The sequence below is a fragment of the Penicillium cinerascens genome (assembly GCF_028974065.1).
Source record: "Penicillium cinerascens strain IBT 15544 chromosome Unknown contig_5_segment0_segment0, whole genome shotgun sequence".
NCBI lineage: Eukaryota > Fungi > Ascomycota > Eurotiomycetes > Eurotiales > Aspergillaceae > Penicillium > Penicillium cinerascens.
In genome coordinates this window covers 717892-735977 of record NW_026695294.1, presented here as the reverse complement: position 1 = coordinate 735977, position 18086 = coordinate 717892, and the positions used below count along the sequence as shown (strand labels likewise).

The 18086-nt window shown below is 52.2% G+C and overlaps 5 protein-coding genes across 5 annotated transcripts; 3 read left to right on the top strand and 2 right to left on the bottom strand.

The window, feature by feature from the left end:
- Positions 1-98: 98 nt before the first annotated feature.
- On the top strand, positions 99-2160 carry N7498_004712 (putative very-long-chain acyl-CoA synthetase family protein (CefD1); the record flags this gene model as incomplete). The annotated part of the gene is made up of 4 exons (XM_058451774.1): positions 99-117; positions 169-297; positions 350-1691; positions 1743-2160. The coding sequence occupies 4 exons, from the start codon at positions 99-101 to the stop codon at positions 2158-2160; spliced, it is 1908 nt and encodes a 635-aa protein (XP_058308312.1).
- Positions 2161-2247: 87 nt separating this feature from the next.
- On the bottom strand, positions 2248-5499 carry N7498_004711 (uncharacterized protein; the record flags this gene model as incomplete). The annotated part of the gene is made up of 5 exons (XM_058451773.1): positions 2248-2754; positions 2808-3011; positions 3065-3141; positions 3193-5071; positions 5125-5499. 5 exons carry the CDS (start codon positions 5497-5499, stop codon positions 2248-2250), a joined length of 3042 nt encoding a protein of 1013 aa, XP_058308311.1.
- Positions 5500-6113: 614 nt separating this feature from the next.
- Positions 6114-8060, top strand: N7498_004710 (nucleobase cation symporter-1 family protein; the record flags this gene model as incomplete). Its single annotated transcript, XM_058451772.1, has 7 exons — positions 6114-6246; positions 6307-6465; positions 6514-6597; positions 6653-6658; positions 6715-7374; positions 7438-7727; positions 7776-8060. The coding sequence occupies 7 exons, from the start codon at positions 6114-6116 to the stop codon at positions 8058-8060; spliced, it is 1617 nt and encodes a 538-aa protein (XP_058308310.1).
- Positions 8061-11552: 3492 nt separating this feature from the next.
- On the bottom strand, positions 11553-13095 carry mcsA (putative citrate synthase Cit1; the record flags this gene model as incomplete). Its single annotated transcript, XM_058451771.1, has 3 exons — positions 11553-11773; positions 11824-12969; positions 13048-13095. 3 exons carry the CDS (start codon positions 13093-13095, stop codon positions 11570-11572), a joined length of 1398 nt encoding a protein of 465 aa, XP_058308309.1. The 3' UTR covers positions 11553-11569.
- A 1042-nt stretch (positions 13096-14137) lies between these two features.
- On the top strand, positions 14138-17670 carry N7498_004708 (putative mRNA-nucleus export ATPase (Elf1); the record flags this gene model as incomplete). Its single annotated transcript, XM_058451770.1, has 2 exons — positions 14138-17443; positions 17499-17670. The coding sequence occupies 2 exons, from the start codon at positions 14138-14140 to the stop codon at positions 17550-17552; spliced, it is 3360 nt and encodes a 1119-aa protein (XP_058308308.1). The 3' UTR covers positions 17553-17670.
- Positions 17671-18086: the final 416 nt, after the last annotated feature.

The window sequence follows — 18086 nt, the reverse complement described above, 5'->3', positions numbered from 1 at the left end:
CTTTCTGATTTCGAGTGTTCTCTGCTGTGACCTGACGGCGAACTCTAATCTTGATTTGGTCCCCGCAGCAACAGGTTTAGACTTTGTACTGCAGTAAGATGGATCTGATGGATCTAGGTGAGTTACCATATGCCGAGGGAGGATCTGTTCATTCTAACATCATACTAGGGACTGCGGCAGCCGCCCTGGCCGGAGGCGCGACGGTGGCAGCATACCTGAACGCCAAATTTCACATCAAGAAGGACGTCTCGTCAGTGTTGACCCTCCGAAAGGGCGAACGCGAATATGCCCGAGCCGGTGAGTTGAGCCTTTGCTTTGCCGTCGCCACAATACGCTGACTTCCTTGCAGTGGAGCAGGGCCGCGGGAATCCGTGGTATGTGTTTTTGGAGACAATGAAGAAGTACCCCGACATGATCTGCCTCTGGACTCGAGAGAGGTCGTATACCTACCGAGAAGTCCATGAACAGGCCTGCCAATACGCCCACTTTTTCCTATCCCAGGGCGTCAACAAAGGGGACTTGGTTGGCTTCTACCTGCAGAACCGAGCCGAGTTTATCATCGCGTGGATTGCCACCTGGAGTATTGGATGCGCTCCTGCTGCGATCAATTACAACCTGACCGGCGACGCATTGGTGCACTGTCTCAGGATTAGCGGTGCCAAATTCACGCTCGTTGATGAGGATCCGACCTGCCGCACCCACGTGGAGGAATGTCGGGATACCCTCACGGGCGAACTGGACATGAAGTTGATGGACTTGGATGACTCGCTCAAGGCGCATATTCGCACTTTGCCGACTACTCTCCCGCCCGCGGACCTTGCAAAGAATATGTCCGGCGAGTTCCCGGCAATTCTGCTCTACACTTCCGGAACCACGGGCATGCCCAAGGGCTGTGCGTTTACCGCGGCCCGACTCTACACCGCGCTCTTCGTCCGCCGTGACATGATGGGTGATAAGGAGGGCCCGGATGGTGATCGTTGGTACAGCTGCATGCCTCTATACCACGGCACCGCGGCTATCAGCTTGATCGCATGCATGACATCGGGCGTTAGTGTTGCCCTGGGACCGAAATTTAGCGTTCGCAATTTCTGGAAGGATATCCGAGACTCCGAGTCGACATTCTTCGTCTATGTCGGCGAGACGGCTCGTTATCTGCTTGCACCGCCTCCTTCACCGCAGGATAAAAACCACAAGGTGCGCTGTATGTACGGAAATGGTCTGCGACCCGATATCTGGGAAACTTTCCGCACGAGATTTGGTGTTCCGGAAGTGGGCGAGTTCTTTAACAGCACGGAGGGCATTTTCGGCCTGTTCAACTATAACCGCGGGCCCTTTACAGCTGGTAGCGTTGGTCACCACGGCTTGCTGATGCGCGGGCTTCTTCACAACACATTCATTCCCGTCGCCATTGACCCGGAGACCGGTGATGTTCTCCGAGACCCCAAAACGGGCTTTGTCATCCGCGCGACTTACGAAGAGGGCGGAGAGATTATCGTCAGCATCCCGGACGAGCAGGCATTCCAAGGCTACTGGCGCAACGACTCCGCCACGGAAAAGAAATTCCTGCGCGACGTCTTTAAGAAGGGCGATATCTACTACCGCTCCGGTGATGCCCTCCGCCGCCAGACCGACGGCCGCTGGTACTTCCTCGACCGTCTCGGCGACACATTCCGATGGAAGAGCGAGAACGTGTAAGTATCACGTTACTATCTCAAATGAACACAACTAACCCATTGATACAGCGCAACCGCCGAAGTCGCCGAAGTAATCGGTCAATTCCCCGGCATCGCCGAGGCAAACGTCTACGGCGTCAAACTCCCCAACCACGAAGGCCGTGCTGGCTGCGCTGCTCTGCAAATTACTCCCGAGGCACGCCAGACCTTCGACTACGCCGCACTTGCCCGTTTCGCTCGCTCCAAGCTCCCGCGCTACGCGGTCCCCGTTTTCCTGCGCGTCGTTGATACCTCTTCACACATCCACAACCATAAGCAGAACAAGGTTCCTCTTCGCGATGAGGGTGTTGATCCGGCGCTTATTGGAACCAAGGTTCCAGATGGAAAGAGTAACACGTTCCTGTGGATTGCTCCTGGCGAGCAGGAATATTCGTCCTTTGGAAAGGAGGAGTGGGAGAGGATTGTTAGCGGGTCTGCGAGGTTGTAGAGGATCATTGGCGATATAGCAAATGCTAGATGTGAACTGTGAATAAGATCTGAATTTCATTTCAACAGGTACTTGCTTTGTGCTGATCTATGAAGCCACATTAAATTCCTCCACTACACTCCTCGGCTCCTGATACGGCCCAAGACTCTTCCACTGCATATCCAAGCCGAACCCCTCCGGCCCACCAACTTTAAGCCCTCGCTCGTCACCCGTCCAGAGAGGATGCGCTGCCATCCCGATAACATTGACACGCAGTCCGTAGCGCAGCTCTTGGGAACCAATCGCCTCGCCGTCTTGTCCCAAGATCGAGATCAAGTCTGGCACTGTGCAGATAACTTCATGCCGGGATGTGTCGTCGGGATTAGCGATGTCGGCATAGGCGGCATAGAGGAATTCATTTTGGAAGGGGATCATGAGGCAGCGGCTTTCGTCTGAACCTAGGTTTGTAGGGCTGAGAGAGTTCGAATCTTTTTCTTCGTTGCTTAGAGGTGCGATTATGCAATGGCCCATAGTGTAGCCGCGGCTTACGTCGCGTTTGACATCGATGATTTTGCCGCTATACAAGAGGCGACCTGGGGTGGGTTGGAACTGTTCCTGTTAATCTCAGGGCTGGTACATGGGGAGTAAACCGTAGGATTGGGACGTACAATGGCATCGATGATGTTGGTCTTTGAGCGGCGGGCTCTGTGAACGGCACGCCCGATATACCAGGACTGGGACACGGTGTTCGGGATTGCATAGCGTTTGATTGCCCGACCAGACAAAGGGGTGGAGGCCACGGCGATGCTAAGACCGAGGTCCACGCACTGTGAGCGTATCATCGTCTCGATTCTGCGGTTGGACTCTGCTTTCTGTTGAATGATTAGACTTGTAAGTTCATCCAGTTAACACCGTTATGGCTTACCAGCACAACGGAAGTGTTTCCCTTCCCATCTGCCAGTGCACAAGGCGTTATCGGCTCGCCATACACATAAGCCGTACCTGTATCTCCATTAGACAAATAAAAGTAAAACGCAAATTATGGAGTCTAACCATGCTCCATAGTCGGATAAGCCCTCCCCATCAAATCCCCATCTACAACAGGAATATCATAGTGGACACTAGTCGGAAAAGTCGACATCCCATTTCCACCCCCAATTTCATCCGCAATAACCGCCTCGAAATGCGTGTAACCCGAAGTTTTAACCGCTTGATCAATCGCTGTCATAATTTCCCTTCCAGCTGGCATTCTCTCCCCTGAGACACTGGGGGCTCCATACCACGATCCGAGGACAACGACATCGGAGTGTTTTAATCTACCTGGTGCCACGACACGCATCTTGCCCTTGGCGTTGGGTTGACGGAGACTCTCGAGGCATTGTAGGTATTGGAGGTATGAGGGGCCACCGCCTCCGGTGCCTAGGACGCCTGTGCCAGTTGCGATGAATTCAAGGTCAACTGGGGAGATGTACCATACTCCGTTGCGTACTTCGGGGCTGTAGTTGTCGATGTCCATGAATGCGGAGTATTTCACTAAAGACTGGAGTTTTTCTGGTGCTGAATTCTGGTGGAATTGCTTTTTGGCTTCAGTCTCGGGCTCTTCGATCGCGCTATCGGTGGATGCTTCATTTGTACGAGTCTCAGTATTTTGTGAGGCACTTGGATCGGGTAGAGCCAATCGTCCAACAACTTTGATAACCAGTCGAGTTGCCTTATTCGTCACATATTGCAGCGGGATCTTATCAATCGCCACGATCTTGACGTCCTTTCTGTCTGCTCCGCGGGCAACAGCCGCTTCGATGGCCTGGCGCTTCGCCTCTTCCAGGACGATTCTTTCATCGCGGTCTGCTAGGATCTCGATTCTGTCAACTTCACCTGCAACCTTTGCAATTGCTGCACCAACTGCATTTGCAGAGTCGTGATGAGGTGGGATGATACACTTTGCAACACCTTTCAGGTCGTCCATCTGTACAATTGATCCTCCTCCGACTAGGAGTAGGGTAACTGGTAGATTGGAGACCTTCATATCTTCCACCGCGCGTTCAAGGATCTTTTTGATCTCCGCACGAGCTTTATTCACCACGTTTCCAGAGATATATTGGGCTCTTTTGACATCTCCAATATCCGCCTTTCCAGAAGCAACGACAATATCCGTCGTTGTCATCACATCACCGCCAAATACTAATGCCTGGCTTGTCAAATAGTGTCCAACGGAGTCAGGCCCAACGTGTACACGGTCTGAAGACGGATCGTAAAAGACCCGGCTACCTCCGCCCAATCCAACTGACAAAACTTCGGGCATCGAAAACGCGGTTCGCACGCCTCCGACTTCAACAAAATTCGGAGCTTGCCGAGGGAATCCAGAAGGAAGTAAAGCGCACACATCACTTGTAGTCCCTCCAATATCAATAACGAGGACTTGAGTCTCAGAAGTCGCCCGGTTCGCGCCGCGATCCAAAGATGCCAGGAATGCAGCGCCCGCCATACTATTCGTCGGACCCGAAGCAAACGTTTTGATTGGGAGCTCGGCTGCAGTGGAAGCATCCGTCAAAGTGCCATCATTCTGAGTAAGGAATAAAGTGCAGTCTAAGCGCAATTTAACCATCGCATCACAAAATGCCCGGACTGTACGCCGTGCGAGGTTGAGAATCGAGGCGTTGAGAATTGTGGCGTTCTCACGCTCTAGCAGTCCAACACCGCCAACCGTGTGCGAGCATACCACGGACAAAGATGGGTCCTGTTCTAGCATGAGGTGTTTGCACGCCTCTTCGTGTAGACCCTTGTGATCCAGCGGGGAGAATACGCCCACGACGGCGACCATTTTGATCCCTGCGTCTTGGATGCTTTTCACGGTTTCTTTCACCTGGGTAGAGTTTAATGGGGAGATTTCCCGGCCATCGATTTCGAGTCCTAAAATATCGGAATGATCAGCCTGTGGTAGATTAAATGTGAACTCTTCTCCGTACCTCCATCTAGATAAAACACCGGACCAGCCATTATATCCTTTAAAGCAGGCGGGAAATCCGAAAAAGGCGGGATCTGCTTCGTAAACGGTCCACAAAGCCGCACGACCGCGACTTTGCTCAACCGACGAGCGTCCGCCTCGACAACTGCATTCACAAAATGCGTCGTCCCAATAGCTACACTGAGGACGTCTCGTCGCTCAATGGCGGTCTTGCTTAGGACATTCTCAATCACAGTGTGGATGCCGGATGTGACATCTGTGGTTGTCGGGGTCTTGCTTGACGCACATACTCCGCGTGATTCGAAGTCTGTTGCGCTGATATCGATGATTGCTGCGTCTGTGTTGGTGCCGCCTACATCGACGCCAATGCGGTACGGGCCGCTTGTTTTGGTCATGGTGGGGATGCACTGGAATTGGTATCTTAAAAAGATTGAAGGTAATATGAGACTCAATTTAGGAATGGGGATCTGGTTTCTCAGTAGAATATACCACGGAATTTTGGGACTAAGTTAAATCACACCTATCCAGGAATGCGCATACGGGCGACGTGCGGAGAGGGGGTCGCTTATCGCAGGGTGAGGAGAAGCGTCGCGCGATCCACCAATGGCACCCTGACATCCCGGATGTCGAAATGTCACTTCTTCTCCCGGTAGCTAGTGTAAGCAAAGGCCCGCCACGAGGGTGCCAATTCTCTATTTATTCACCCAAAAGGGCAACTTAAGCCATCAGTCGGGATGTGCCGATATTGTCGATTCCGTTTGCATGTTCATATCTGGCGACGAGACAAGATAGGCGGTCAATCATCTTTAGTTGGCCGATCAGTTAACTGTTTGATCGGCCAAGAAACCTTGAAAGTGCGGAGTAGATAAGCAGCAGGAATTTTGGGCTGACGTGCTCTCAGTCGGATGTTAGTACTCAAGCGTTTATCCATTTTCGGCTCTGCTTCGCATCGTGCCAGTCTTGTCACCTCTGTCCATTAGTGGGAATCTCTCCATTCTATTACGTACCGATGGAAGCGTTCCTAAAGAAACTCGAGATCGAAAGTGAAGGCGGCCCTGAGCCAAACCGGTGGATCAACAATGATATCAAGCCTATCGAGGAGGGTCGTCGCACCTGGGGCTTTTGGACTTTTCATAACTTCTGTATGCACGTTTTCAGATCGGATAGAAAATATCGTCGCGACTAATATCGACGCTTTCTAGGGGTGCTTGTCAACTCTAATATATCGGCTTACATGACTGGAAGTTCTCTGATCGCGTTAGGACTGACATGGTGGCAAGCGATTATCGCCATTGTCGTCGGGCAAATTATTTCCACGATCTTGGTGGTGCTCAACTCTCTTCCTGGGGCATACTACTGCTGTAGGTTGAACCGAGAAATATATGGATAAGCTTGCTGACCACTTGCAGTGGGGTTCCCGGTGGTGAATCGATATGTGTGGGGAATGTACGGAAGTCAGTTTGTGATCTGGAATCGTATTCTGCTCTCGATCGGTAAGTAATGCGGCCTCATCTCAGGAAGATCTGTACTAACTTGCTTCTCATTCAGTCTGGTGTAAGCCCTCATGCCCCATTCCCATTCCCATTCACACAGTGCTAACCCCAATAAAGACGGCTTCCAAGCCTGGATCGGCGGCGAATGCGTCTACGTCTGCCTGCAAGCAATATGGCCAAACCTCGAAGAGCGGATCCCAAACACACTCGCCGCCTCAACAGGCACGACAACTGCAACATTTGTCTCATACATCATTTTCATGATCATCTCGCTCCCAATAATCTACATCCGACCATTCAAGCTGAAATATCTATTCTACGGATCCTCCGTAACAATCCTTGTCTTCGAAAGTGTCCTTCTAATTTGGTCCCTCGCAACAATGGGTCCCGGTGGCTTCGGACCAACTATGTCCAATGCGGGCAGTAGCACGCCAGGCTGGAATATTGCATTTGGTATTATCAGTACTATTGGCTCCATTGCGGCTGGTATCCTGAACCAGAATGATTATGCGCGCTTTGCCCGCAAGCCGAGGGATGCTATCCTGGGGCAAGTCATTAGTTTTCCCTTTTATGCAATTGTTTGTTGTGTTATCGGGATTTTGGTTACTGCTGCTACCCAGGAACGGTATGGTGAGGCGAAGTGGAATCTGCCGACGCTTTTAGGTGCAATTATTGAGAATGGAGGGTCGAGATCTAGGGCCGCTGCCTTCTTTGGTGGTGCTGCGCTGGTTATTTCGCAGATTGGAGTTAATGTGCCTGGAAACGCGTTGGCTGGGGGTATGTCTTTGCTTCTGACCTTTTCACGGCTTCTTGGAATTACGTTGCTAACCTGTTCAACAGGCTTCGACTTGGCAGCTACATTCCCCCGATACATCAACATCCGCCGCGGCGCCTACATCACAGCCGCCATATCAGTCGCCTGTAACCCATGGAAGCTAGTCAACACGGCAACGACATTCTTAGCGGTTCTCAGCAGCTACTCAGTATTCCTGGGCCCGATGACAGGTCTCATGATCTCATCATACTTCATCGTCCACCGGCGTAAGATCAAAGTCGACGATCTCTTCATCGGAGATAGCTCAAGTATCTACTGGTATACATGTGGGCTAAACTGGCGCGCTATTGTCGCAGTACGTGATTTTCCCCCTTGGACGTGTCTTCTTGCTAATTTATGCTAGTGGATCTGCGGTACTGTCCCATCGTTGCCTGGCTTCATCGCTTATGTTAGTTCTGGCATAACTGTACCGATCGGCCTAATGCATTTGTATTACATTTGCTTCTTGTCTGGCCTGGTTATTAGTGCTGCCATTTACTGTGGGCTGCATTATGTCTTCCCCGTGCTGGCGATTAGGGACTTTGTGGAGAATGCGCCTCCTGCTAAGTTGTTGATGCGCGAGTATAGGGAGCGCTGGGATCGGGGTGATGAAGTTGAGACTGTTTTTACGGAGACACCCAAGATCTAAGCTTGAGTATGGTTTTGCTCCAATTGTGAGCATTGGTTTCTCTTAAGATCTCAGTATCTGTCGACTTGAATAAAGTTTAAATCACGAATAGCATGTCCACCTACAGTAATATTCGAATTCAGTTATACCCCTGCACTCTTACGACTTGATTCCCGGAAAATATGTCTAGCAGCTGTGAATCCTGATTGGATAGGCCTTGAAACCCCCGCTTTCAGAAAACGAGGACTCTCGTCGCTAGACTGGTAGGTGTATCTTACATTACAGTAGCAAGACACCAGGAGATGTATTTTACACGTAAGTGCTAAACACATGCCACCTAGTGTGTGTCTGGCCGTAGCCACAAGCCTTCCTTGGCTGGTATTTCCTCGCCTCAGCGCAACTCTCGCTTGGCTGTACAGTGAGGCCTATTGCAAAGTTTTAATTAGCGTGCAGTCCAAGGGTACTATTTTAGTCGGAATGAGTCACAAATCTGAAAACCTAGTCCACGAGTAGCATGGTCTGCTCTCGGGTGTGACCCTGAGGGCCAAAACTAGTACCATTTAAATACACCCCACTAGGACCCTTTTTTTGCAACAATGAAACGGAAAAAAGTATTAATCGTCCTCAGAACCACGATGCCTCGCAAGGAGCCCACAAGCATCCATCTTCCGCCAGAGGTTGTACATATAGTCACAGCTTATCTTGTGGCTGAAGACCCTGCAGCGGTGTTCAGTCTGGCAAAGACCAGCAAAACCTACTACGCCTACTGTCAACAAGCTATCCAGCCAGCTGTCAAGTCCATAAAATTCCACGATATCAAAATAGCGGTTCCTAGGCCCAGGCGAGAGGCAGAGCTCGAAGGAATTGTGAATCGCCTTATTAAACGACTCAAAACTGCTGACGGTTTTGACTGTGTCCGTCGGGTTTTCGTCGCACACCCCAAGCTCCTTGAGTCGCAATTTAGAGCCTATGACGAAGAAGATGAATGGAAACCGCCCTGCCTGTCCACCCTGTTATCTTCTAGTCAGGCAGCCAACCATACGACACAATATGGACAATGGCAGGAAACCCCTTTAAGTCGGCATCCACGCCGCTATATGGAACCTGACCGGGATTTCTCGAACGATCTTTACAAACCTGTTGTGAAGTTAATCAAAATCCTTCCCAACTTAACAGATCTCATTTGGGCCTGGTCTAATGGTATGCCATTATGCATCCTTGATACTTTACACCGAAATCAACCGCAATGCCGTCTCCATTTGGATTGCTTTTTCAACAGCCCTGTTACACGGAGAGAATATCACAGAAACCCATGGTATAGCAGAGTCTGGAGAGAAAACCTAGATATCATGTGGCATGGGGCGCGTTCGATTCACTCAATTAGCATTGGTATGGACTGCGAACCTCCCTGCCAAGATCTTCGGCAACGAGAGTCTTTGTTCCGATCTATAATTAGCGCGCCGAATCTCAAAGAGCTTCGCTTCAGGAGAAATGAAAGGACCCCTGACATACCATTGGAAAGTAAACGTCCGTCTGAAAAGCTTTTATTGGAAGCCCTCCATTTCGAGAGCAGATTGGGGTTTGATGGGGATACGTTATATGGGTGGAGTCACTATACAGACTTTTCAACCTTGCAAACTCTGAAAATTCATGGTCGATTGGATAACGACGTGTTCGATATATGGGGCCGGACGAAACTCTCATTTCCATCTTTGAGAGCTCTTCACCTGAACATCGGTTCCGATTCTTTGCGATCAGCGGAGTTCTACAACTCTGCGAACAGCTTTCTCCACTCTATGCCTCTTTTGACTGAGCTTGAGTTGGAAGGATGGCACTCCCTTATTAGTATAGAGTCCCTCGTCGCCTATTATGGGTCCCACTTGCGCAAGCTCAAGCTCTTGAATCCGGCAGCATGGCAGTTCGTGAATGAAGAGGAGATCCGGCTAATCGACGGAGGGTGTCCGTCGCTAGAAGAATTGGGAGTTCCTCTCAACCGCAGTCAAGATGAATTTGAGCAGTTCTTCTTATACATGGCCTTGGGGTCATTGAAAAATCTCAGCACCCTGCATATTTACTATGAAATCCTACCTCCTCGGATTCATGAGATCTCACGGGAGGCAATGGTTTTATCAAGCGAGAACATGCTATCTCGTACGAACATGCCGCTCAACGATCCATCTTTTGACGAATTTCAGAGTCAGTCTTGCGGAACGGCCCGTTACAAAGGGCGTCACCTTCGAAATGGTCATGTGGAAAAAATTATTGTTGACTCTATCATGGATAAAAAGCTTGCGTGTGAAACCTTTCAAGTCATTTCTGATGCTAAGCCCCTTGAATCGGTTAAGTTGGAAGATGTAACAATAACAACGAGTGGTTCAAATTACGACCATGACATAGCCTGGATAGTGGACACATTTACCACAGCATGGCACGTAAGGCAAGTGAGTGCCAATTCGTGTGGCCGGGAGATTTTGATAGTAGCCGAGGAGCTTCAGCCGACCGAGGAGAATTCAGGAGGAAGACATCACTTTCTTCCAGGATGGATAGAGCCCATATTCAGGCGACTTTTTCCAGAACAACAATTTAAGGGACCACCACGGAAAACATCAAAGAAATTGGCGTCCAAGAGACAGCAGGCTGATGAGGCTGCCCCGACATGGAGGCGTCAATGTGCCGTTGTTCCTGCTTGGAGTCTTAGGTCGTCATCGTCGTCTCAAGGAACAGGGCGCGGAGAAAAGCTATCATTGCGCAGCGGGAAGGCCTCTTGGGGGACTCTAGTATGAGGGGAATCACATCATGGAAGGCTTTATTCTTAATTCTTGTTATAAATTTGATTAATTGATGAAATCTACGATCTTTTTCCTCTTATCAGATAAGTCTGTGTCGGTGGTGCCCAGGGCGCTGAACCATACATGAATGATACATAAAGGACTTCCTTCGCGAGAACAAATGTGAGCTGGAGAAAGGTTATAGATACCGACTGAGTAAGTAATTGATCCACAATTCAATTATTTAGACGCGGGCTGTGGACTTTGTGGATTTTGGAACATATCATTCACTGGTAACGAATGAGAGGCGCTGCAAGTGATAAAATCCATAGAGAACTAGTAAACATCCTTCCCTACCAGTATTAGCTCTATACGGCGCACGCACAGCCTTGTGGGTGATGACTGGCGGGCGTACAAGAGGGCTGCGCACTCGGTGGAAAACGAGGGGAAGTGGCAGCGTGGGATTAGTGGGAAGGTCAAACTGAATTCGAAAGCTACTGTATCCGTCCTTCCACATTACATCTAATTGAATCAAGTTTACTCGAATATGAAATGTACTATTGGCATAATGAGTCTATTCATATGTTCTTGCCAGGGACAGCTCCCTTTTCAAGAACGCCTATCACCCATTTAGGCAGATAAAAGCAGTCTAGGAAACAAAACAGAAATCAAATCTCGCTTGCATCATTTTCATCACCCGGTTCATATCAAACCAACCAAGATGATGTTCATAGTCACACCGCCGCACGTTCAACGTGTAGCTTATTTCTTCAGGAGGCCGAGGAGGTTGATGCTCTTGGGGCGCTCAATGGGCATGCCCAGGGCGCGGTCCCAGATGAGCTGGACCAAAGGTCCGAGGGCACGGCTGACACCGAAGGCGACGGTGTAGTACAGGGGCTGCTGGAAACCATAGTGGTAGAAAAGGACACCGGAAGCGGCGTCGACGTTGGGGTGGGGGTTCTTGGTCTAGAATGCTGTTAGCGTCGCTCAATGGCATTTCAATGGGGGTCACGTACCTTGCCGTGCTCGGTCAGAACACCGGGGGCAATCTCAGAGTTCTTCTTGACGAGCTGGAAGACAGGGTTGGCCAGAACATCCGGACGGGTGGAAGCGAAGTCCATCAGGGCCTCGAAGCGAGGGTCGGGCTTGCGCAGAACACCGTGGCCGTAGCCGGGAACGACACGGCCAGACTTGAGGGTATCCCACAGGTAAGTGCGGACGTCCTCATCGGTGAACTTGGTGCCGATCTTATCCTGCATCTGCATGATCCAGCGGAGGACCTCCTGGGCGGCCAATCCGTGCAAGGGGCCAGCGAGACCCAGAAGACCGGCACTGTAGCTGAGGAAAGGATCGCTCAGGGCGCTACCGACCAGGTGAGTAGCGTGGGCAGAAACGTTTCCACCCTCGTGGTCACCGTGCAGGGCCAGGTACAGGCGGAGAAGGTCGTGGAAGTCACTGTTCTCGGCGCCGCCCTTGCCCAGAAGCTCGGCAAAGTTGTAAGACCAATCCTGGGCAACATCCAGGGTCTGGTTGCCGACGAGATCAATCTCGTTGGGGCGGAAGACCAGCGCAGCAACGCGGGGAATCTTGGCGAGCAGCGAGATGCAGTCGTCGAAAGTAGGCTCCCAGTACTCGGCCTTGTTCAGGCCCTTCTCATAGGCCTGGGCGAACTTGGACTCCGTGTTCAGAGCAGCGACGGCGATTGACAGCTGGGTCATTGGGTGCATGGACTTGGGGAAAGACTTGATCAAGTCCAGGATGTGAGAGGGGAGATAGGACTTCTCGGCCAGCTCCTTGGAGAAGGCGCGCACCTGGGAGGTGGAGGGAACCTGACCGGTCAAGAGCAGCCAAAACATGGCTTCTGGGAGCATCTCGGTTCCAGTGGTGCCCTTGGGGAGCTCTTTCTGGCAATCCTTGATCGTCTTGCCGTGGAACCGGATACCCTCGTCGGCGTCCAGCACCGATCCCTCCCACAGCATAGCCTTCAGGCCACGCATGCCTCCAATGACACTGCCAATCTTGACCTCACCAATGGTCTCATCGCTCTGGGCCTTGACCTTCTGAAGGAGCTCGCGCTTGGCGGGGATGACCTCCTTCAGGGCAGTCTTCAGGTCGGGCTCGGCAGTCGCGTAGTGGCGGGCCGAGAAGAGCGGTCGCGCGGCCTGAATGTTATCGTTAATGGAATTGTTCTTCTGTAACACCTGCCTACGCTCCGGCGTTCAAACTGCTTTGAAACTTACCTGGGCCAACCTGGTGGCATGGCGGGTGGTTCTGAAGCTCAGGGCCATTGTGTGTATGGGTCCGGGGTAGAAGTGTGGGGGCGGGATAGTCAATTGCGGGGGCAAACAGAAGCAGAAAAGGGCTGGAGCGATGCCAAACGGTCGATATGTATATGTTCGTGGGGGAGAGGGTGGCCGATGTCAAGAAAGCAGCAGGGCGAAGGGGAAAAAAGGTAGTTGTGATCGACCAAGGCTAAGAAACATCCGACCGCAGCGTCGGTTGGGCGCGGGGCTTCCACGACCGTTCTACCGAGGCCCGGTGCGGCTGCATGCGGACAGCGAAATCGGCCTTTCTCAACAAACCACGCCGTAGATACATGGAGATATTGAGCGGGAATATATCGGGTTTATCTACTCAATCTATTCGTTTTGTTATATGTTGAAAATCCTGAAATTGGGCAATATCAAGTCCATCTGTTGAGAGCCGCTCGCTAACCGCCTAGGCCTCGGGCACCGAGGGCATACGGAACAGCGGTCTCGGATGGAAGGGTGGGCCTAAGCACTGAGATTGGAGTAGGTTCCATTGTATCTGTATTCCGGTCAAGGAGCTCAATTCGCCCGATTTACGTATGCACCTTCGTGAACACGTGCTGGCCTGTGATCGGTGTGATCACATGATGTGATGCCTCATTATCCAGGGATTAAATGACACCTGAGGCAGGAACAGATAAGGCTTATCTCGATCAGGTTAGTCTCATCCCATGCCAAAGCCGGAGGCGTTGATTGGCGCATGCCAGCCGTCGCCTCCCAAACAAAAAAAAAAATTGTGTGGATAAGCCCGATCGGCGCCGCGCTGCTCTCCTTTCCCCTCCATACTTGTACAGACCAGGCGGGTTATAGCAGTCTGATTCTGTCGCTGCGTGTGCGCCTCATACTCTCATTCTAGACACTTTTTCTGATCTTCACTTGGTGCCTCTCCCCTCTTTGTCCTGCTGGTCCGGGAGTTTTCCCTCGCCTCCTATTGTTCGAGGCCCCCTCGATTTGCACGGCCTATTCATCCTGCCCTTTGGGTTATTGAAACTGCCAGACCTTTCGAGTCTCGCATCAGATCATGCCACACATCGAGTCGCCCTCTGGTTCCGCCGTCATGCCTACTGTTGTCGCGAAGGGCCCCTCTGGGGTTCCCCCTACCACCGAAGAGATTTCTTCCGTTCTCAACTCTATTTTCAACGCAGAGACTTCCCAACAGTCTCTTGATGGCTCTTATGCCTTGGCCAACCTGATTATTCAGGGCGCCGGCTGCGCTGGTCTCCTGAACTATAATGTTCTGGCTGATGTCAAGAAAGCCGCCACCGATAAGAAGAACGGAGCTCGCCGCGAGAGTGCCATGTTGATCATCGGCGCTCTATTCGAGCGTTTCCCTCGCGAATACCCTCTCAGTGAGGTTGTCTTTCTCCTGAACAACGGTGGTATTCTTGATGTGGTCCTGGATTCTCTTGCCGACAAAGGCGCCGTTGTGCGCGATGCTGCCCAATACGCCGTCGACGCTCTGTTCGGTTGCCTGAGCCCTGAGGCTATGGTGAACGGTCTTCTGCCGTGCCTGGAGTCCTATCTCAGCAAGGGCTCCGGTAAGTGGCAGGGATTCGTTGGTGGTTATGCCCTTCTTGGTAAGATGGCTGCGAAGGCGCAGATGGGCACCGGTGCTATTGAGGAAGAGCGCGAGAAGGACGTCCTGCGCGAGGCCATGGGCAAGACTCTGAAGGAGTTGATCCCCATCGTCGAGTCTGGCATGCACGACCTGAAGAGCGAAGTTGTGAAGCAGGCCACCAAGACCATGAACGCCCTCACCACTCTTCTCGATAACGACGACGTTGCTCCCCGCATCCCGCTCTTGATCAAGACCATGGAGCAGCCCTCGGCCCAAACTCTTCAGAAGGCTATTCACGCTCTCTCGCAGACCACTTTCGTCGCTATTGTCACCTCCCCCGTCCTCGCACTCCTGACCCCTCTGCTCGAGCGTTCTCTCAACACCCCGGCTACCCCCCAAGAAACTCTCCGCCAGACCGTTGTTGTCGTGGAGAACCTGACCAAGCTGGTCCACGACCCCGCCGAGGCCCGTACTTTCCTTCCCAAACTCCAACCGGGTGTGAAGGGCGTCAAGGATCGTGCCTCTCTTCCTGAGGTCCGTGAGTTGGCCACTCGGGCACTCGATGTCATGGAGAAGGCCATGGCCGACAAGGACGTTGCCATGGGTAGTATCTCGAAGACTACTGTCGATGATGTTCTCGGTGTTCTGAACCCCAAGTTCCAGGAGCACGGTGGCCTCACTGGCTTCGGCGATGCCAAGTTCCTCGACCTGGCTAAGAACTTCATTGCTGGCATGATCCGCGAGGATGTCAACTGTCGCATGCACGACCGGATTCCTTCCTCCCTTGGCCCGTACTTGCGTGGCCTTCTTGCGGATGACCAGATAGAGCCTCTTGTCACTGCCGTTCAGGCCCACTATGTCGCTGAGGATGAGCGTATCTATGGCAAGCCTGTTCAGACCAACCCCAACGAGATTGTCATTGTCAATGCCAACTTCTCTCTCGCATACGGAGGTATGCTCCTCCTGTCTCACACCAACCTGCGTCTGGTCAAGGGTCACCGTTACGGTCTCTGCGGCCGCAACGGTGCCGGAAAGTCGACCCTCATGCGCAGTATCGCCAATGACAAGCTGGAGGGCTTCCCCCCGCCTGATGAGGTCCGCACTTGCTTCGTGGAGCACAACCAGGGTGAGGATGCCGACCTCAGCATTCTGGCCTATGTCTCCAAAGACCCGCAGATCGCCACCCAGGGCGAAGAGCACATCAAGGAGGTTCTTCTGGAGTTCGGTTTCACCGACGGCCCCGAGGGTCGCCAGTCCCAGCCCGTCGGTTCCCTGTCTGGTGGTTGGAAGATGAAGCTCGCTCTGGCCCGTGCCATGCTCATGAAGGCGGACGTCCTGCTACTGGACGAACCGACTAACCACTTGGATGTTGCCAACGTCAAATGGCTACAGGAGTACCTGAAGAAGCACACCGACATCACCAGTTTGATTGTTTCTCACGACTCCGGCTTCCTCGACGAGGTCTGCACCGACATCTACCACTACGAGCAGAAGAAACTTGTCTGCTACCCTGGTAATCTTGCCGATTTCGTCAAGGTCAAGCCCGAGGGCAAGAGCTACTACACCCTCTCGGCATCCAACGTGCAGTTCAAGTTCCCCCCTCCCGGTATCCTGTCTGGTATCAAGTCCAACACTCGCGCTATTCTACGTATGAGCAACTGCACGTACACCTACCCCGGTGCTCCCAAGCCATCTCTCCAGGATGCCTCCCTTTCTCTTTCCCTTTCCTCCCGTGTGGCCATCATCGGTGGAAACGGTGCTGGCAAGTCCACCTTCATCAAGATGTTGACCGGTGAGACCATTCCCCAGGGCGGCAAGGTCGAGAAGCACCCCAACCTGCGTATCGGTTACATCAAGCAGCACGCCCTTGAGCACGTTGAGATGCATCTCGAGAAGACTCCCAGCCAGTACCTGCAGTGGCGTTATGCCAACGGTGACGACCGTGAGGTCTTCCTCAAGCAGACCCGTATCCTGACCGAGGCCGACAAGGCGCAGCTGGAGAAGCCCGTGGATCTAGGAGATGGCCGTGGCGGACGCCGCATCGAGGCTCTGATCGGTCGTCAAAAGTGGAAGAAGTCCTTCCAGTATGAGGTCAAGTGGTATGGCCTGCTCCCCAAGCACAACACCATGATCTCTCGTGAGACCCTGTGCGAGTTGGGCTTTTTCAAGATGGTCCAGGAGTTCGACGATCACGAGGCTTCGCGTGAAGGTCTGGGCTTCCGTGTCTTGGAGCCCAAGATCATCTCCAAGCACTTCGAGGACATCGGTCTCGACCCCGAGATCGCCAACCACAATGAGATCTCCGGTCTGTCCGGTGGTCAGAAGGTCAAGGTCGTGCTGGCCGGTGCGATGTGGAACAACCCCCACTTGCTGGTGCTTGACGAGCCGACTAACTTCTTGGATCGTGACTCACTTGGCGGTCTGGCTGTTGCCATCCGTGACTTCAAGGGTGGTGTTGTTATGATTTCTCACAATGAGGAGTTCGTGGGCGCTCTCTGCCCCGAGCAGCTGCACATCGCCGACGGCCGTGTTGTCAGCCGCACCAACAACGCCGTCAGCCTGGACCGCTTCGAGGACAGCGCCACCAAATCGCCCTCTGGCGCCGGTACCCCGTCCGTCGCTTCGGCTAACACCAGCGCTGCTCCTTCAGCGGTCAACTCTGGCGATGAGGAAGGCGAGCTCAAGTTCCGCGCCAAGAAGAAGAAGAAGATGACCCGTGCTCAGCAAAAAGATCGCGAGGCTCGCCGTCGTTTGCGTCACATTGAATGGGTGAGTTCATTTATACACACTTTTTTCCCCCGAACGGTTGCTAATTATTTCACAGCTCAACTCCCCCAAGGGAACTCCCAAGCCCGTTGATACCGATGACGAAGAGTAATTTGCTTGCAGAGCAATTTGATGCGTAATGGTCTTTACTGATGATATTTTCGTTGCATGAGAACCTTTGTCATTTGTTGCTTGCATGGGACCTAGATAGACGGCGTTCGGGTTTGTTTTTGTCATTTGGTAGATACACGCATCTTTGGATAGTACCGTCGCTGGTTATATTCCACTGTTCTATTGAGCAAAAGTTCTGTTTATAATACGATTTCTGTCTTCGTCTATCGATATCTAAATCTTCCAGTACCTGTGTAACAATTTTCTTCCCGCTATTCGAGCCTTCGGTACGAATTACCTCCCAAAAGCTGGGCTTAAAAAACTACGCGTAGCCCGCCAGGTGCGATCGCCGGGAACCGCAGTGACATTACGTGAGGTCACCTGACCATCCCTGAGCTTCTTACTTTGAACCTCGAAATTTCCAGACGATATCACTAAATCTACTGACAGACCCCGGAAACCGACCGCTACGCCCTGAACGACCCTTCAATGCCTTAACGTGCAGCATGCACGCCCCCTGTCGCCGATAAATGAA